The sequence below is a fragment of the Ascoidea rubescens genome (genome assembly GCF_001661345.1).
Source record: "Ascoidea rubescens DSM 1968 unplaced genomic scaffold ASCRUscaffold_3, whole genome shotgun sequence".
NCBI lineage: Eukaryota > Fungi > Ascomycota > Saccharomycetes > Ascoideales > Ascoideaceae > Ascoidea > Ascoidea rubescens.
The window spans coordinates 1130410-1150594 of NW_017962915.1; the positions used below are offsets into that span (position 1 = coordinate 1130410).

The following is a 20185-nucleotide window of genomic DNA, read 5'->3' on the forward strand; positions in this document are numbered from 1 at the left end:
GCTTCTTCTGCTCTGTCTCTGGTGGTTAAACAATGCTCTCCATCCCAGCTTTTATATACACCTTCCTATCTCGCTGAAATTTTTGCACCCTCCCGCTCCGTGCGTTTTTGAAACGGAGCCGCTTTACGCGTCTCACCTGAGCTGCTGGAGCTTCTCGTCTCTCAAGAAGCCTCTTTTCTGTTCTGCTGCCTCTGCTGCCTCAGCTTGATTTCTAGCACTACCAACGGACGCTTCTTTTTTCAATGACTCAGAGAGAATCTCAAGGCTTCTGGATGCAGCAGTTCCACGACTCTGCTACCAGCCAGCAGCTATCCAGCATGAACGATCTCATCCAAAACTCTCGAAAGGTTCTGGCTCAAGACATCGATGCTGCTTCTTTGGAAAACACTTTGGTTTCCAACATCGATGGCAATTTGGGGGCTACTCTAAGTCCCAGCTTGGGTTCTGCTCTATCTGGAAACCTTTCATCCAATTTGGCTTCGAATTTATCCAATAATCTATCGAGGTCCTTATCGTCTGGTTTATCTTCCAGCCTTGACAACATTGACACCAATCTACATTCAAATCTTGATACTAATCTAGACAACATCAACCAAAACATTTGCCATAATTTAGATCATGAACATCAAAATTTAATAACTTCAAACGAAAATACTAGCAGGAATACAAATGGAATTACAAGCAATGGAAATGGCAATCATAATGGAAATGGCAATAATAATGCCATTTCCAATACCAATTCTAATCCCAATTCAAACTCAAACAACCTCTCCAACTCTGTTTCCAATTTGGATTCTAATAAAAATAGCTTAAGTCAGAATCAGAATCAGAATCAAAACCATAACCAAAATCAAAATAATAATCAAAACAATAATAACCCGAATCAGGATCATAACCTATTGATACCACATCTAATTAAATCTCATTCAAATCGCGAAAAGATCTTTAATAGTAACAACACTAATAATAATAATAATAATAATAATAATAATAATAATAATAACACCAATAATAATAACAACAACAACTCTATAAATAATGTAAGAAGAAATAATACAAATAATACTTCCACAAATAAAATTGCTACTATTAATTCAAACGTAATTTCTAATCATAACCAGAATCATAATCACAATCATAATAATGATAATTCTAATACTCTTAGCAACACTATTAATAATACTATCAACAACACTCTTAATAACACTCTTAGCAACGCTCTCAATAACACCCTCAATGAATCAGTTGATCAAAACTCTCTAATTAAAACTGGAGAAAAAGCGAGATTTATCTGGTCAAAAGAACGTAGAAACTTGTTCGCTAAAAAATTTCTATCAATTATAGAAAAAATCCCTGATTATGACATCAACAATCTATATTTAAAAAAAACTGAGTATAACGAACTAGGCACTTTTGTCAATTCAAATACTCCCAATCAAATTCCTGTTACAAATTCTCAATTGAAAAATTTCAAAGACGAAATTAAAAGAAAGATCTTTAAATATATTTTAATTAAAAATATTAACAAAATATCAAAATACTCAAATATCCAATGGGACAACGATTTAAAAGTTCCAATTTTAACCAGCACTCAATGGTATGAAATCTCAAATGGCGATAAAAATATATTAAGATTAAAGGGCAAAGATCTAAATTATCTATATATATTGTCCAGTTTTTTCGAAAAAAAATTAATCGAAGAAAATGATGGAAAGGACTTAATCTCGACTGACTTTTTCAATAAAAAAAGAAAACAAAATAACCAGTCAATATTGAAAAAACCAAGAAAATTTAGGAGAAGCTCAGTTTCATTAAAATCTATAACGCTTGATGATGATTATGATAATAATCCGAGTCAACATCATATGATTGGTAACGGTAACGAAAATGATAATGATAACGAAGAGGAAGAGGAAAATGAAAACGAAAACGAAAACGAAAACGAAAACGAAAACGAAAATGAAGATACAGATGATCCTAATGACCATAATAACAATCCTAATCGTAATATCAACAATAACCTTACAGCAAGTAATGGTTCAAATAACACGCTTTCTAACAACAACAGCAACAATAATAATAATAATAATAATAATAATAACCCCTTTTTGTCCATTGATTTGCCTAATAACTATGAAACAAACTCATTTTCTAATAATACAACAATGCCAAACTCCTCGTCTACTCCAAAATCATTACTAAAACATCTTTCTATCACTCGTAATAATACTAATAGTAATATCAATAATACAAATGGAAGTTTGAAATCAATAAATAACAATACAATTGAGGAAATTTTTAAATACTTTGAGAATAAAAGCAAAAAACTTAGTATTGAGAAAATTTATTCAAAATTTAATGAATTAATTGAACTAAAATTAATCTCGGATAATATCATAATATATATCATCAACAATATTGATGAGTCCAAAATCATTAAACAATTTAACAACAAAATTGTATTGAACAACAGAACATTAAGTAAAATTATATTAAATTTTTATAATAAACATAAGAGCCAAAACGATAACAATCAAGACAGTCAGATAAAGAATAGCAATAACACTAAAGATAACAACGACAATATTATTGAAAATGAGAACATTTCATTGGATAATAATTATAACAATAATATCGGTATCGATAATGACAATGGTATTCAGTTTATTAGATCAGCAAACGACAGTGATAGAAATACTGGCTTGAAAAACATTGCCGGGATTGAGCGTAGCATGGATAGGAAAACCAAGAATACAAACCACAATAGCTATAATAATAATGCTATATTGTTTGCCAATGGAAATTTGGATGGCAGTGATACCAATAGCAACAGAACCAACGGTCTCGACGTGGATGTGGATGTGAACATGGATGAGGACAGTGTTGGCGTAGGTGTGAATGGTCGCTGAGATGGGCTGTAGTTTGTAATGGTTATAATGAATTAAGTGTTTTTTTCTTTGTTAAAATGGCTTTTTGTGCTTTATTATTTTGTATGTTTTCTGTTTAAGATAGATTTGGGTGTTGCCTAAAAGAGAAGCCCACAAACATGATCAGACGCAACACCATGTGCTGTCAACTGACACATACATATGTGTGCACTATCTATGCACATCCAGCATATATCTGCATATTAACCACGTGATAAATCACGCGATAGATTTTTCTGTAATTTTTGGAATTTGCTTTTTTGCAAGTTGAAAAATTTCCAAATTTTGTATTTTGCCGTTAAGCGTTGAGAAATCAGATTGATGCTTAGCACTTGAGAGAAGTTCTGTTTATCTGTTCTTTACTCACACTCAGCTATTCCTGTCCTTTCTGTCTAAAAATGAGCAACTGTATGTTAGTATCTTCTATTGCGATGTGTTTCCTCTTCTCTGCCTGTTCTCCTGCGTTCTAACATCTCATCTGTTTGCCCTTTTGGTTTCTTACTATCTTATAGTTCGTCTACTTGACTTAGCTAAACCCTTTTTACCAATCCTTCCTGAAGTGGAACAGCCAATTCAAAGGATATCCTTTGATGACAAGATTTTGTATTCTATTGGGCTAGCTCTCTTCTATATTGTTGCTCAATTACCCATATTCGGAGTCTTTCAATCTTCTCCTGATCCCTTTTTTCAATATAGACCAGTTTTTGCATCTGAATATGCCACTTTATTAGAGTTTGGTGTCTTACCAATATTAACTTCAGGTTTTATCTTTCAACTTGCTGCTGGTTTGAAGCTTATCAAAATCAATTTCAGTATAAGAAAAGATCGTGAATATTTTCAATCCTTACAAAAAATCTTTGCTATCTTGATAAGCGCAATTTATTCATTTTCTTTGGTTTTTATTTGCAACTATTATAATCCAATTGATTTTAATCAGGTTATAAATTCCAATTTGGATTACTCCATTGGTTCTTTTACTATTTCAACTTTATCAAACCAGTTTTTAATCTTTTTCCAGTTATTTGCTGCAAACATTTTCATCATTTTAATTACTGAATTATTAGATAAAGAATATGGTTTTATTTCTGGTTCGTTATTTTTCATTACAATTAATTACGCTCCAAATTTGGTTCAAGACATTATTGGTTTCAATTCTGTCAAGACCTCAAAAGGTTGGGAATCCTTTGGTTCTATTTTCCAATTATTAAAAATATTCAAAAATTATTTCTCTCATCTTTTTTCATCAACTAGCAATACTGATGACGTTACCGAACCAGCAGGTTTCTCATTATCAAGTGAATTGATTTACTTGTTTCAAAGATCAAGTCTAACCAATCTTTCTCAAATTTACCTTTTAATCATATCTTTTTTTGTGCTCTTTTATCTTCAATCAATCAAATATGAGATTCCAATCAAATCTACAAGAGTTAGATCAATGTCTCAAACTTATCCAATTAAATTTTTATATTGTGGTGCTTTGCCTGTTTTATTTACCTGGACTATTTATTACAATTTATCCATTATTAATTTTATCTTGAATAAATTTTTCACTGAAAACTCTTTTGGTCAATCTTTAGTCGTCTCTTTATCTCCATTTTTCAAAAAACTCTTATTCGGTCAATACACTTCTGATTTATCAATTTATGGTACAACTGGTATTTACAAAAGCTTTGGTAAGGCTTATTTAACCAGTGGCTTAGTCTCTTTTTTTCAACCACCAGTTTTCATTTCATCAATTTTATCTAACCCTTTACAATTTTTAAGTTTTATTTTTTTTTCTTTATTATCATCATCTTTTTTCGCCTTAACATGGTACAAGATTTCTGGATCATCACCAAAAGATGTTGCTAGCTTTTTCACTAAACAATCAATTTCCATTTTAGGTAAAAGAGAAGTTAACTTGGCTAAGCATTTGGATAAATTTATTCCTTATGCAAGTGCAATGGGCGCATTTGCCCTCTCTTCGGTTTCAATAATTTCTGAAATTTTGGGATCAAAGGGTAAAGTAACTGGGTTGATTGTTGCTCTTTCTGTTACTTTTGGATTTTTAGAAGAGTTTATGACTGAATTTCAACAATACGGTGGTAGTTCTCAACTTTATAATACTATGATGAGTGGTGGTAATTTACCAACAGTTCCAGGAATGTAAACTATTTGAAAACAATTATTAAATCATAAGATTATTATAAAATAATCATCATCAAAAAAAAAATAAAAAATAAAGACTGTTATTCAATGAAAATTAATCAATATTAAAAAATAAAATAAAATAAAATAAAATAAAATAAAATAAAGTGAAAAGTGAGTTTATGTTATGTTCATTTTTAGTTTGATTTCCTTTTTTTTTTATTTTCATTATTTTCATTATTTTCATTTTATTTCTCAAGATACTGTTATTAAAATTTTCAATTATATAAACTTTTTTACTTTTTCTCTTTTATAGCTTTTATTTTTATAAAAACTTTTGTTATTAATTACTAATCCTTAATTAAGATTAATCTGTATTAGACATTTTATACATTTGTTTAGAGTTTCATTCATTCATTCATTCAGTTATTTATCATTCATCTTTTGTACTAAATAAAGTAAAATAAAACTTTGATTTATTAATGAAAAGCTATTTATAAGAGAGAATTAAACAAGAATTGGTGAAAAAAAGAAATGCCTAGTATAAGAAACGATCTAAATAAGAGGAAAAAAAAGGTGGATTAGGAATTAAGAACCCATGAGAACATGAAAACATGGAATTATGAAAATATGAAAATATGAAAATATGAAAATATGAAAAGATAAAAAGATAAAAAGATAAAAAGATAAAAAGATGAAAAGATGAAAAGATAAAAATGATGAATTGAAATGATGCTGATTACGGAATATTTAAATTGTAATTATTATTATAATTGTTATAATTATTTGAGAATAAATTCACCTCTTGAAAATGATACTCCAATTCTTTTAGGATCAAGAAGTGAGGAAAACATGAATTGAGTTTTATTACTATTATACTTATAACCAAAGATGAAGGATTCAGTTGAATGGCAATATAGTATTGTATTCCAAACGATTTTTTTCGATTTTAAAGAGAATTTTCTTATGTATGATATTACACCAACGTAAATAATCTTGTCTTGATTTGTATTAGAATTTGCATTTGCATTTGCATTTTTATCTGCATTGGTGTTTTTATTTTGGTAATTGAAAGACTTTAAATGAATTCTCTTTGAGGCCTTTACGATTGAATCCTGTAATAATTTAGACAAATCAAGGTCGTCTTCATCATTTGAAACAAGTAAATTTTCCAAGATATAGGTCGAAGCAAAACGAGCCAAATCCATTTCAATGATGTCCTCGCCATTACCTGAGCACATTGTTGATATTTCGTAGTAAAACTCCTTCTTACGACTGCTGGATAATATTTCGTAAAGTGGTAGTTCCAAGGACGTGAGATTGAACAAGCTGGGGCCAATTAGACCAGCACAGCCAATTCTTTGGTCAGACTTGAAGAAGTTCCCGCCAGAGGAGACCCCATGAGAGAGACTGTTTTTGCTGTCGTTGATGAGTATGCCTATGGTGTCGTTGATGTTGTTGTTGACGTTGTTATCCTTGATTATGGGCTCGTTCTTCAAGAAACGATCCTCGTTCTGGCGATAGAAGTTGATGGAGTTGGAGGAGAGCAAGCTGATGTTGTTGCAGTAGCCATCATTCAACAAGTAGTCGTCGCTGTCGCTGGGTCTGTCCCTGTTGATGTTGAAGTAGTCAAAGTGGTTGTCAGCAAAGACACAGGGCTTGGTGATGCCAGCACAGAACTGGCCCACATCGATCTCCTTGAGAAGAAGGAAATTGAGGCAGCGAGTGATGGGGTACTTGAAGTTCTGGATGTTGCTCAAGGCGAAGGAGACGAACTTCTGGCTGGCGTGGTCCTTGAGCAAAACACAGGCGTCGTTCACAATTTTGCCGTTGTAGGACAACGAGGAGCCATAGGAAGCATTGGTTAGTTTCGAGGCCTCAACCAACTTGGAGGTGTTGGAAAGGGCCTTGGTGGTGGAGGAAAGGTCGCTGCTGATGAGGTCGCTCAAGCCCTGGGAGCAGGCCCTGGAGACCAACGCCTTGAAGTCTGGGAGATGGCGTTTCTGGTGGTTGCCAGCACCCACATGGACCAATACCAACAAATCCATTGCTAGAGCGAAGAGAGAGAAGAAGAAGCACTAGAGAAGAGACGAAAGAGTTGTATATCGAGTTCCGTTTTGGGCCGATGCCCCTATCAGTGCTCTTTCTTTTGCTTCTCTTTTTCTTGCTCGCTCTCCAGCTTCCCAGATTCTGATTCATCTGCCTGCAACAGCCCACAATGGAAAAACCAGCTTTGATAACCATTCCCTTGAAGGACTCAGGCTCCTTGGACTGGGCAACGCCTTTGCGAAGATACATCAGAGCCATTTATGGCAGCTTCAACGACCTCACTGAAGAGACCTCGTTGATCAGCAAGTTTAGAGACGATGCTGTGTGCTCACACTCTCCCAACCAGACCAGCTTGAACTGCTACTACAAATACTATGCTCAATTGGAATTGATGGACTTGCGATTTCCCATCAAGGAAAATGGCGTCAATGTCAAGTTTCTTTGGCACGATGCCTTTGATAAATCTTCGAAGATAACCCAACATTCTGTCGCCTTTGAAAAGGCCTCTATTTTGTTCAATATTGCCTCAATTTTATCTCAGATTGGCTACCACTCATACAAAGATGATAACAACGATCATTTTGATCAATCAAGTGATATCACCAATATGAAAAAGGCACTAGTTAATTTTCAAAGTGCTGCTGGGATCTTTCAGTTTATTTCAGAAAACTTTCTTCATGCTCCAAGCAACGACATAAATCAATCAACTGTCAAGTTTTTAATGAAGCTAATGTTGTCCCAGTCTCAGGAAATCTTTGTTATTAATCTCATACAATCCAACAACCAGAATTATTCATTATTAGCCAAATTAGTTAAATCGACTTCAAATTTCTACAAGACTTCATTTGATTTACTTGACTCGTTAGAAAATGAGCAAAACTGGTATTTTAATTATAAAAACTGGTCGAATATTTTAAACATAAAGTATCTTTATTACAAAGCAATCTCCAACTACTACATCTCTTTGCAATATAAAAATTCTTCTAAAATTGGGTTGTCAATCTCTCACTTAAGACTATCTATTGACTATTTAAATGACTGCTTAAAATTGCCACTAATGGTTTCAACAAATTCAGTCAAGCACAATACAGACTTTAAGGATTTTAAAGACAATTTTATCAAACCGAATATTAAGAAACATTCTGACGAGTTGTTAGAGTTGGAAAAAGATAATGAATTTGTTTATAATAATATCATTCCCAAAAGGGAGGAACTCTTTGATATCAAGTCGATTGATGCCGTTAAAATTATCACAATTGAGAGTCAATTGGAGAAATTTACCGAGCAAAATGAGAAACTCGATCCAAATATCAATAAGGATTTATTTGAAAAGATTATCCCAGTCAAAATTCACGAATTGAATAGTTTATATTCTGAAGAAAAAGCTAAAAAATTAAGGAATATTGACGAGGAAATCCAAATTTCAAATGAAGAAATGGATTCGTTATTAGAGTTTTTAAAACTACCTAAACAATTGGTTGAGCTCAAGTCATTTATTATAAATGAAAATCGAAGCAATAACAATAATAAAAACCAAGAATTTGAAGAGTTTTACCAATCAAAGGTTATTCCATTATCAATTGAGATTTCAAATAATTTTCCAATAAACCAGTTATCGATTAATAATATAAAGGAAAATCGAAGCGAGATTTTTAAAATGGTTAAAGACAGTGAAGAGTTGATTAAAAAAGAGGAAAAAGAGTTTAATTTAAACAAATTAAAGTACCCTAACGAATGGGGGAATTATCAACAGGAATCTTCATTAATCAATTCGCAATTCAATAAAGAGATTATTACAATCAAGAAATCATTAATTGAGTCAAGTAATTCTGACGAAGAATTATTCAAGATATATAACGAGATTGAGAATATTTATAAGATTTTTTCAAAAGGACCATTACAAAACAATGAGTTAAGAATTGTTTTCTCCAGCTGTAATAATAATAATAATAATAATAATAATAATAGTAGTAGTAGTAGTAGTAATAACAATAACAATAACAATAACACTGTATCGCTATTGGATTTAGATGATTCATCAAAGGATCAAGCGACTAAGATTATTAAAAACCTTGAAGATAGTTTAAGTATATTGAATAATTTGAGAAAACAAAAGAGTATATTTTATGAGCAGATGAAGGATGCTATTCATGAGGATGATATTTCAAATGTTTTGATATTGAATAAGAATTTGTCTGAGGAACAACTAAAGAATACTATTTTCATTCAAGAATTGGAGAAATTTGAACCACATGAGAATCGAATCGAGTTGACAATTCATAAACAGAGCACGATTTTGCCTATAATTTCCAAGAATTGGAATGAGTTGAATGGTAATAATTCATACATAAAAGAGATTCGAGAAAAGGTGAATAAGATGAAATTAGACAGTCAAATATTTGAGAAATTATTTAGACAATTTGAGGTAAATTTCAACAAATATAAAGGTAATTATCTCAAAGGAAATGAATTTTATTTGAACTTGGTTAAATATTTTAAAGTTGTTGAGGATAACATCAAAGAATTTGTCAAGGTCAGACATGATGAAAGTGTTAGAATAAGTAATAAGTTGAATCCAAGAAATGATAGCTATTGCGCGAGTGCAGATTATTTAGCAAATAGACTTCAAAGATTGGGTTTTGGAAATAACAACAACAATAGTAATAGTAATTCTGGAACAGAGTTATATTCAGCAACACCAAAAGTGCCAGAAAAGCCATTGAATCCATATCAACGACCCACAAGACCACCAGCTTCATCTATATCTCAAGGACCTGGTGGATTATATAGCGGGAATTTTGGAAATGCAGGATTCAATTCTACTCTAGGTGCAAGATCAAGCTCAAATTTAAACCAAGATTACAATAGAGCACCATCCTTACCCCCAAAGAGCCAAAGCCTGTTCAATAACTTGCCATCAGGCATATCGTCGTTATCGTATCCAAATGCACAAGCTCCAGTGGCACCAGGACACTACCCTGGGCCCCAACCTCCACCCAAGGTGCCACCACCAACATATGGCAGCCAACAACAAGAAAAGGAACAGCAAGATGGCATTGGCATCTACAACACTCCCTCGAGCTTTGATCCATCAATGTACTCAAGCTTCAGCAACTCGAGCCCCCAGAGCCAGAACAGCTCACGCCCAGGCCAGTACTCGAAGTACTACTGAGAAAATGTAGCTACATAGTGCAATAAACAGGCAGCATTTTGTGCTTCTTTCGCCTTTTGTGCAGCAAAGACAGCTGTCTGAACCTCTCCAGACCCACAGACCCACAGTATACAGCGTGCACAAACGCTCAAACAGTCGCTGTAATGGCATTTGGCGGAAGTGTTAGCGCTTTCTGTTCTTCAGCCTGGCGCTGCTCGGCTGAGCATGTCCGGTTCGATCCCTGTGGAAGGCATGTTGGACAGTCTGAGTAATCGGCTGTGCACGTGCTGACTGCAAGCCCGTGACGGGACCACTGGAGGGAAGCAATTCAGCACAGTGAGTCACACATAGGGAGGCCCACCGGGACGCATCTCGCCGGCTCAAAGTGCCATGTTGCGGAACCTGCTTCCACGACTTCTTTTTTTGCTGTTTATGCTGCCAAAGGCAAGAAGACTGGTGGCGATATCTGGATACTTTGCGTTGGTTATGATGGTTTTGTCGACTCTAGGGATGCAAATGACTACTGTTGAGGGGTATGGTGTGTATTACAATGATATGTGTATATGGTCAATGTTGGTGATTATCTGCCTATGTTGCTGCAACTCAGCTGGTAATTTGCATTAGTGAGCCATTGCTATGCTCGCTGGCTAGTAATTGGTCTAAACTCGGTTATGGATCAAAAGATCCAGCGTAATTGCATTTTTAGAAGCTCAATTTTGATTGAATTTGGTTTTGGTTTGTTTTTTTCCTCACAAAAATAAAGATGCTTTTATCATCCAAGCTTAATTTTTCAAAGACTCAGGGAATATTAATCCAGAATTCAAACCGACATTATCCAGAGATTAAAAGTGAGTAAATAGGAAAAAATTAAAAGAATTTCCTAATTTCTGAATTTAAGATAAAGAAATAAAAAGAATAAATCCTTTACGAGGGTTTGAAATTAAAAGAAACCCAGATATTATTCTCATTTATTTCAATGATATTAAGTCATACATTATTATGAAATAAATAGCTATCAACTTTTGACTCCTTTTTTCCTTTTCTATTTTATTGAAAATCAAACATTAACCCAAAATTAACAAAAGATTAATTAAAATTTTATAAATTTAACAAATTTAAAGTAAAGAATTTAAATTTTCTTTTATTTAACAACAGAATTACTTATTGACAGATTTTCTTCATAATATTTATGCTTTTTGAATTCTCAAATTTAAAAAATTTAAATTCAGTTAATTAATTAATTAATTAATTAATTAATTAATAAATTCATTTGTCAAGGTGTTCATTTTTTCTATCTTATGTGTCTTTTTTTTTTTATTTTATTTTATCTCATTTTTTTATTTAATATTTATTAATTACATTAAACACTCAGAATCAACTGCAACTATCGCTTTTTGAATTTGATCAAGATCAATAATAAGTCTTTCATTTTGTTCTATCCCATCTTACTATCTCATACCACATCATATTACTTGAATGTTTTAAATCTCATACGATTATCATATTCTATTTAATTTTCACTCTTTTTTTTTCATTTAAATTCTCATCCATCCTTCTTTTATCTAATAATTCCCTATGTGTATATTATTTCTCATCTTTTGCTGTACGGTATTTGTCTATATCCTCATATCTTTATAATCTCATATTTTATATCTCTCTACATCCCCATAATTCCATATCTCCTATCTTGTTACTTTAAATTATTTTACCCTCATATTTCCCTTATTGTTTAACTTGTAACTTTTAGCCTATAATAAAATAAAATTGGTCATCAAATCTTCTTCTTGGCCTCTAAATTTTACATCTCTAATTATATCATCAATCACTATATATTATCAATATCAACCATCCTAACCATCTTAATCATCAACCTATTATCATCCATACCAATTTGGGTTTATTTTTTTTTGTCTTTGCTCTTTTCTTCTCTCTTTTTTTTTATGGTTTTCTTCTTGCTTTTATTTTTTTTTTTTTAATTATTTTTTTTTGTTTCAGCGAGGCTTTTATATATTTTGGTTTTGCTCCTCTTGTTTGCTTCTTTGTTATCCACTAGTAATTTCAACGTTATGTTAAATAAAGATTTTCAAACTTCGTTTTTTACAAACTTTTTGACCTAGACCTTGATTATGATTATTTCTACCATTTCAAAATCCCTTTTACCAAAATTATAATTGCCTTGTCAAAATATACGGAATTGCGAATTTCTTGCTCTGATTCAATTTTCTCTGTCTTTGCTGATCGAACTCACATTCACCTCCATACTCATTTTCTCTTTTCACTTTTTTCCTCTACTTCACCTCTGTTCGGCTAATTAAGTAACTGCTTACAAATACGCACTTTGTGCATTTAACGCGTATATATGCTGTGTTGTGCATATTCAAATGTGTGCTTATGTGTGTTCTGCGTGAAAATGTGCACACACAATTTCAGTTCCAACAATATGGGTCTCAAAATTCTTGTCTCTGATTGGCCACCGCTCATTTTTGTTTAATATCTTTCATTTTGCCCCAATAAAACGTCGTTTTTTTTTTCATCGCCTTTTCTAAATAGTTTCAACTGTTCTTGTTTTCTCTCACTTGACACATTTTCTTGACATATTCGTTGGGATTTTTCTATTGTTTGTTTGCTTTTTCTGGTGCTGTTTGTTTTTTTTGTCCAATTCCCAAAATGCTTTTGATTATGCTGTTACCATTAAACCTTTTTCAAACGATACTACATGCTCATTTCAAAAACCTTGGTAGCATAATTACATCAATAATATCTGATGTCTTCAAATATCATCAAATGCTAGCCTCACATTTTAAATATTGGTAATTTATATATATTTTCTAGCTACTAACTTACCAGAAAAATTAAAATAAGTAAACAAAGACAAATTCCTCTTATCTACAATCTTATCATTCTTTATTGAAATAATTGTATCAATATTATTTTTTTTGTTTCAAAATTTATTTTTAATCTTTCTTCTTTTTCATTCAAATTTTTGGTATTTTGGTATTTTTATAATTTTGTAGTTTTTTTGTTTTTTTTACTTTTTTTTTTGGCTTTCTTTTGTATTGGGTTTTTTTTATTTTGTTCTTTCTTTTTCTATTTTGCTGATGTCGTTTTTATCTTTATATCTTCGATTTCAGTTTTAACTTTGTTTTGTAAAGTATCATCAATAATTATTTCTTAAAGTTTTTTCTCCATTTTGTCATATAGAAAACTTATCCTGATTTTATTTCCCTTTTGAATTACACAATTCAGCCATTTTAAATTCTTTTCCATTTTACATGCCTTTATTTTTAATCACAATTTATAAATTATGACTTACAACTCTTAACATGAAAAAAAAAAATCTAAAGCTAAATCTCCTTAAAAGCTGATAACCAATTAGCAAATAAATATTTATTAATTCAAATACAATCAAACAAACACAAAAAGTATATTTCTATATGAATTACATGAGAGATTGAACTATTATATCAAATAATTACATAATTTATGAATATCTGTTTGTTTTCTTATTAATATTACCAAGTCGATCAACTCTATTAGATAATAAAATTTTGAATGTTGATAGTGGTTCAAATTATTTGAACATTCATGATATAATAAAAGTTATTGACTTTGCTAATCAAATTATTATTATTAATGGGTTTTTGAAATTGATAATCAATATAATTATTTAGATTAATAAGCGAAATTTCAGTGAACACTATAACAAAGATAGCAATTTCACAATAGAACACTACATATATACTGTTATATTGTGATAAGAATATTAAACAGTTTTCCAAAATTTTCAGGATTTAAATATATTATTTTTTTTTGCTTGTTTTTTTTTTTTACTTTCATTTTCTTCGTTCCTTTTATAAGATCCATAAGTTACTAAATTCACTTTATTATTTCATTATTATCTTTTTCGAGTAAAAACCAAACACCCGAAATAAAGAAACAAAACTAACAAAAATGTAGAGGTATTATTGAAAATAATAAAATAAACTCCTTTTGCATTTATGCATAGTGTCTCAAACGTAAAAAGCATTTCCAACTTAATATCAAAGCTAAAACTAATCTAATTTCCAAGTTGACTGCAACTTAAACGAACAAATATAATATACTTTTTATTTATTTTATTCAGTTAATTACAAAATATTATCTCAACTTTAATGTTCATTCAATGAAATTAACAGCTATGATTAAAAAAGAAAACCAACATAAAAATGAGAACAAAAACACAATAATTTTCTGATTTTTTTATTTTCATTAATCTTTTATTAATATATTTTTTTCTTCTTCTTTATTTCTAATTTCATTTTAATTTCCAGTTTCATTTCTTTTCACTTCCCTTTCATCCTCTTCTCTTTTTTATTTTCTTCCTTTGAATTAAAAAGAATTTCAAGTGTCTTAATTATTATCAATTACCATGATAAAATAAATAATAAATAATAAATAATAAATAATAAATGATAAATGCAAATGGGATCATTTGTTTGTCATTACGAATTTCTTTTTGTTTGCTCATTTGCATCGATCTTTAATTCCAACTTATATCCCAAGCTGATAGATTTTTACTTGGTTCTCGTCAAAACGATTGGAATAATTGGAATGATTGGAACAATGGAAATAGTGGGAATAATTAAATGCAATAATTATAATTATTATACCAATTATCACAACCACCATGATACAAGTTTGATTGGTACTGTTATTCCAAATTCCATAAATAGGGCTGCTCGACTATTTCATTCAATTTCATATAAAATTTTAGGTGATTTGGCAATGTAATAATATTAATTTACAAATTATTGGGTATTCCTACTGGCCAGCATCATCAATTTTCTTTAAATTGATGATTTTGTTTTTTAATGTGAGACTGTCCTGTCAAAATTTGATAACTGAAACAAATTTATACCAAAGAATAATATGTCAAAAGATGATTGAAATTTGAAACTGTCAAATTTTTCTTTAGTATGGTTCATATATTCCTCTTTCTTCGTTTGCTATTATTGACAGTAAATATGTATTTTTTGCCTTTCTTTTCTTTTTTTTTTCTTTTCCATTTAGTTTTTTTTTTTCATCATCTTTTGAATATCTTTTTGAGCAAAACCATTCCAAAATTTCAAAAAATTCTGGAAAACTGGAAACGTAGTTACAAATTGAATCTCAATCTCGAAAACAGCTCTTTTGTTGGAAAAAGAAGTCAGATTCAAGATTGAAATGCTGGAAACTATTGAGTAAACTGTACACAAAACCTAACAAATATACAAATAGTTGAATTATTTGCAAATTAGACAATTTCATTTTTAATTTGGATTTGAACATCAATTTCAAAAGAAAAAGTCTTCTTTTTGACTCGTCTTCACTTATCTATTAACAAAACTATGGTAGAAGAGATTCTTAAAACTTAATCAAACTCTATTGCAGCCTGAATTTCTTACATTTGAAAATAAAAAGCAAATGGAAGTAAGGCAATATTTGAAAGAAACAGAAAAGAATAAAAAAAGAATAAAATGAATAATATAGATTCTGCCTCACACCACCAAGATGATCTCTTATTAAGCAGCATTACTTCAATGATGATGATTTGTGAATCACAAACCATGAAGTGTATCTGTATGTGTCGATGGTGGGATTTGGCTCATTTAATACTGGCTCAGCTTCAGGTTAAAGATTCTTCTCTTCGTTTCATCTGTAGCTGAACAGTTGGAGCTGGGAACTAGAGTGTTTTCTTTGATAAAATCCAATTAAAACCCAAACCAAATCAAAATCGAGATTTCTCTAATTTTTTGCCTTGTTTGCTAATTGCTGTTGCATAGAACCTGTTCTACTGTGAAATTAGTCTTTTATGGCACCATGTAACAGTGAAGTAATAACAAACCAGTAACTGAAGCACAGAAGTGTTGAAGCAACGAAACATTGGAGCATTGAAGTAGTGAAGTAGTGAAGCAGTGAAGCAGTGAAGCAGTGTGCTAAGTGGGTGGGTTCTATTTTGACTGGAGTCCCAATTAACTTAAATTTGGGGTTTTTTGAGAGGAAATTGTTGTGATAAGCTAAACTTTTTGCGCTAGAATCACTTTATGTATGTAATGTGGATTATTTCAAGTTTTAAAATTGTAGATTATTATCTAGCTAAAACCCATTAACCCACGATGATCGTGTTAATTTGCAAGTTTTATCCTTAACACAGTATCTGGGTGGGAATTTCTTGCTGCATTTGTTGCCAATGAAAACATCATACCAATCTTTTCGCATAGCATTTGCTTCTCTCTGGGCCAGACTGCTTTCAAGAGTTGACATAAAGTTGAGAATTCAGCAATGGCCATGAGAGCAGTGGGAGCAATGAGATGGTTTTCAATCAAACCAAAAATAAAAATATGCTCAGCGAACTTGTTACGAATGTTGAATGAATGCTTGGTGAGTATTTAGTGAATGCCAGCCAAAACCTGGTAAATAATGCAAGATATTAAATACTCCAGCTGGATTTCAGGTTACGATAGGCTGCAAAACTACGTTGATCAAAACAATTTTCTAATTACTCTTAATTATTCTTAATAACTAAGACCAGATGGCTCAATTGCTGAACCTCCCAGGTTTTTTTATGGAAGAAAACTGGTGGAAAATGTAATGATCTAACCCATTACAAATTGCAAAGGGGAATTTATGAAATCAAACAGAAAGTTTAATGGAGGTGATAGTTTTGCAAGTGTTTTGAATCTTAATTAGACAATTCCAAACTTCTTCAGTATCTTCTCATTCAACAACTTGGTTCTTCCAGCTTCTGGGATCTTGAGCTGGATCCTCAACTTGCTGCTAAATAATATAATAAACTTAGTGTTTGTTTACTGCATACTTCAGTTCTACTTTACGTTCGAAAACAGGTCTGTAATATCAGTTCTAAGATCAATTTGAGATCTTCCAAAGCCAAATGGGCTGTTTGGCCAATAGCACATCGTTCTTGTCAAGAATTGCATTTCATTGATATTTAGCAAATTGGTGCAATTTTTGAGTTGATTTTGAAATGTTTTAGGTTTGCAAACTAAGAAAGCATACTTGTGGAACTCTAAAGATGATTTGTTTCTTATTCTCTTTCATAAAACTTATGATAACATAAAAATTGAAATAATCTATTGTATAGTTTGGTTTTGCATTTCTTAAGCAGAAACTTATTTTTCCAGTTAAAATTTTTATTTTATTTATTTTAATTTAATTTTAATATTTTTTTTTTTCATTTTAGTAAATTTAATCTTTATTTTGCAAATTAGCCCTGAATTTTAACTGATATCTTCTAAATCTATTTATTATGGAAATGCTATAAATATGAGATATTTCCTTAATCTTCTGAATGGACAATTTAAACTCCAAATATATTTTGGCTGTCTTCAACTATTATTTCTCTTTATGCTTCTATTACTCTACTGAACCTAATTATCCCAAACCTATCAGACAAAAGCCCAGCAATAATACCAACCAATAATACCAATCAATAATACCAATCATTAATACCTGGAACTGCCTCTGCTTTCTTTCACTCCATATTCTATTTTATCAAGTCATTTACAACCATAATTGAATAATGAAGAAAATGGCCACTACACAAACAGCTATTTTACGAATCATTGAAAACAACATCAAAGAGATGGAACGAAACGCTGAAGAAATGTCAGGTATCTTGAACAACCTTAGAGGATGCATCGAGGATGATTCAGAGATGGCCCAGCTTATAATCTCGCAGTTGCAAGAGAAGTTCAGCTATGCAACTGATATCTACCAAAGATTTGTTGGTGTAACCAGAACGATTTTCGAAAGAACTCTTTCAATTGAAGTCAAACAGCATGTGTGGCTTCTTAATTCTAGAGGTGAACAAGTGCAAGACAAAATTGATGGTATATGGGATGAATTTGGAGAAATGACAGGTATTCCCATAGGAAGCAAGATCTGAACAAGTTTGCCAAACTACCACTACTTCACAATCAATCAAAAATATATTCAAGTTTTCCTATAATCATAGTCATAATAATCATAATAATTGTTATAGTCATCATAATAAGTGCTTATATTACTTTTATGTGCTTTTTTTTTAAACTCATCACCAGTTTTCTCTAATTTCAAGGCATTGTTTTTTTATTGATTTCTACTTTTTACTTTTTACTTTCTACTTTCTACTTTCTATTTTTTATTTCTATTTCTCCTTTATTATTCTCTTTTATCAGTCAATTTGTTTATTTTTGATTATATTTATCTATTCATTAAAATTTTGTATCATATTGTTCCTCAAAAAAAAGAAAACCCTAATTCTTAATTATTCAAAATTTGCTGGTAAATATTTGAGAATTTCACAGCATTCATTTTCATTTTCATTTTCATTCTCATTTTCATTATATTTATTTATTTACTCTTCATTTTCAATTATGAAACTTATAACTTCTAATACTGTTTAATCTTAGAATTTTATCTGTTTTTGTTTTTGTTTTTTAAAATTTTACTTTCTCCTTTTTTTTTTCCTTCCTCCTTCATTATTATTACTCTTATCTTTTCTAGTTTTTGTTGTTTTTTAGCTTCTAGTACATAGTATTATCTTGTGGTTTATTATAAATGTAATGGCTCTTATGAACCAAGAATATAAAAGATCAATTGTAGTATTGTAGTTTGTTTTTTTTGGTTTTTCTATTTACAAGATAATTGTATTTTTTTTTTTAAAACCTAATTATTTACATTAGATAATAAGAAAAGTTTACAATAATATCTTTGACTTCAACTATCAAAGTTTATATTAATCCTGTCAATAACCGATTACTGATTAAATTGAAGGAAATTTTAATTATGGGAGGAAAAAAATAAATGGCAATATGTACTTAAAGAAAAGAGAAAGGGGGAGGAGTCTAAAAAAAAATACAGTAGAGGGAGAGAGTATAGGTGGTGGAAATTACAAAGAAATGTATTGAAGAGTGTTTAATACTGATCGAATTTGATCAATTCAGATAAATTTAAAATAAATCTGGTAAATTCTAATTATGTAAATTTAGTTAGTAAGTTGTTAGTAAATTGGTGAGTTAATATTATTAATATTTACCAAAAAAAAATAATTTTTGGAATAATTGGTCTTAAACAAATTGATAAATTTCAACTTTAAAAAAAACAGTAGCGGAAAGATGATAGATAAAATAATTTTAACATTGAGAATTAGATAAAAAGGAGGAAAAACAATTGTGGTATTATTTATATTAGTTTGGAATTTCTAGATATTAAGTTAGATTGCAAGTAATTGTTAGAAAAATGAGCTATTAATTTTTTTTATTTAAATTGATCATTTTTTGTTGGTGATGATTGAAGGTAAAATTTTAATATTAAATTGAGTGGGTGATGTGAATGATATGATATGATCAAAAATAATAAAAGATTATGTTGAAAATGATTGCAATGTTAAAATTTTCACTCAAATAATTCCAAAGAAATAGGTGAAAATAAAGATTAAGATTTATTTTAAGCTAAGATCAGTTTCACCCGGTGAAAGAATAAAAAAATTTTATAAATGGTCGAAAATGAAAGTGAAAATGAAAATCTGGACTAAGAAATACGAGTAGAGAAAGACAAAAAAAACACCAAAAAAAAGGGTTAACTTTGTGATAAAATTGGAAATAGGCTGAATAAAGATTACAAAAAAACTTTTGTATTGTTTAACTCAAAAAAATTGCATTAAATTTTGAAATAAAAAAAAACCAACAGAATAGAATCTAGTTTCTTTTAGTTTGCTTGAATCCACCAATGAACCAGTACGGTCAGAGCTCAAATCAGGTAAGTTTTGAAAAAAATTGGAAAAGAAAACAAAAAATGTAAAAGTAAAAGTAAAAGTAAAAATACTGTGATGATTCAGGCCAATGAAAAGTTAATCAAATGATTGAATAATTTGAGACAACAGGATCGATTGTGATGATTTCAGAATGAATAT

The 20185-nt window shown here is 30.5% G+C and overlaps 8 protein-coding genes across 8 annotated transcripts; 7 read left to right on the top strand and 1 right to left on the bottom strand.

Moving 5' to 3' along the window:
• Nucleotides 1–317: 317 nt before the first annotated feature.
• ASCRUDRAFT_7151 (SecY protein) lies at nt 318–5076 on the top strand (the record flags this gene model as incomplete). The annotated part of the gene is made up of 2 exons (XM_020191954.1): nt 318–2892; nt 3440–5076. 2 exons carry the CDS (start codon nt 318–320, stop codon nt 5074–5076), a joined length of 4212 nt encoding a protein of 1403 aa, XP_020048909.1.
• A 760-nt stretch (nt 5077–5836) lies between these two features.
• ASCRUDRAFT_7152 (N-terminal nucleophile aminohydrolase) lies at nt 5837–7102 on the bottom strand (the record flags this gene model as incomplete). The annotated part of the gene is made up of 1 exon (XM_020191958.1): nt 5837–7102. The coding sequence occupies one exon, from the start codon at nt 7100–7102 to the stop codon at nt 5837–5839; it is 1266 nt and encodes a 421-aa protein (XP_020048910.1).
• On the top strand, nt 7098–10358 carry BRO1 (Bro1p). Its single transcript, XM_020189108.1, has one exon. It carries the CDS (start codon nt 7273–7275, stop codon nt 10273–10275), a length of 3003 nt encoding a protein of 1000 aa, XP_020048911.1. The 5' UTR covers nt 7098–7272; the 3' UTR covers nt 10276–10358.
• A 286-nt stretch (nt 10359–10644) lies between these two features.
• ASCRUDRAFT_80074 (uncharacterized protein) lies at nt 10645–10878 on the top strand (the record flags this gene model as incomplete). The annotated part of the gene is made up of 1 exon (XM_020194454.1): nt 10645–10878. The coding sequence occupies one exon, from the start codon at nt 10645–10647 to the stop codon at nt 10876–10878; it is 234 nt and encodes a 77-aa protein (XP_020048912.1).
• A 3785-nt stretch (nt 10879–14663) lies between these two features.
• On the top strand, nt 14664–15268 carry ASCRUDRAFT_74955 (uncharacterized protein). Its single transcript, XM_020192881.1, has one exon. The coding sequence runs from the start codon at nt 14857–14859 to the stop codon at nt 15022–15024; it is 168 nt and encodes a 55-aa protein (XP_020048913.1). The 5' UTR covers nt 14664–14856; the 3' UTR covers nt 15025–15268.
• On the top strand, nt 15118–15574 carry ASCRUDRAFT_136479 (uncharacterized protein). Its single transcript, XM_020189109.1, has one exon. The coding sequence runs from the start codon at nt 15210–15212 to the stop codon at nt 15453–15455; it is 246 nt and encodes an 81-aa protein (XP_020048914.1). The 5' UTR covers nt 15118–15209; the 3' UTR covers nt 15456–15574.
• An 88-nt stretch (nt 15575–15662) lies between these two features.
• Nucleotides 15663–16364, top strand: ASCRUDRAFT_74956 (uncharacterized protein). The gene has a single exon (XM_020192882.1). It carries the CDS (start codon nt 15750–15752, stop codon nt 15936–15938), a length of 189 nt encoding a protein of 62 aa, XP_020048915.1. The 5' UTR covers nt 15663–15749; the 3' UTR covers nt 15939–16364.
• Nucleotides 16365–17605: 1241 nt separating this feature from the next.
• ASCRUDRAFT_74957 (uncharacterized protein) lies at nt 17606–18525 on the top strand. Its single transcript, XM_020192883.1, has one exon. The coding sequence runs from the start codon at nt 17822–17824 to the stop codon at nt 18176–18178; it is 357 nt and encodes a 118-aa protein (XP_020048916.1). The 5' UTR covers nt 17606–17821; the 3' UTR covers nt 18179–18525.
• The last annotated feature ends 1660 nt before the right edge of the window (nt 18526–20185 follow it).

What these genes read in the sequence shown, in the direction of transcription:
- BRO1 (XM_020189108.1), top strand. Translation starts at nt 7,273, where the DNA reads ATGGAAAAACCAGCTTTGATAACCATTCCCTTGAAGGACTCAGGCTCC.
- ASCRUDRAFT_74955 (XM_020192881.1), top strand. Translation starts at nt 14,857, where the DNA reads ATGGAAATAGTGGGAATAATTAAATGCAATAATTATAATTATTATACC.
- ASCRUDRAFT_136479 (XM_020189109.1), top strand. Translation starts at nt 15,210, where the DNA reads ATGGTTCATATATTCCTCTTTCTTCGTTTGCTATTATTGACAGTAAAT.
- ASCRUDRAFT_74956 (XM_020192882.1), top strand. Translation starts at nt 15,750, where the DNA reads ATGAATAATATAGATTCTGCCTCACACCACCAAGATGATCTCTTATTA.
- ASCRUDRAFT_74957 (XM_020192883.1), top strand. Translation starts at nt 17,822, where the DNA reads ATGGCCACTACACAAACAGCTATTTTACGAATCATTGAAAACAACATC.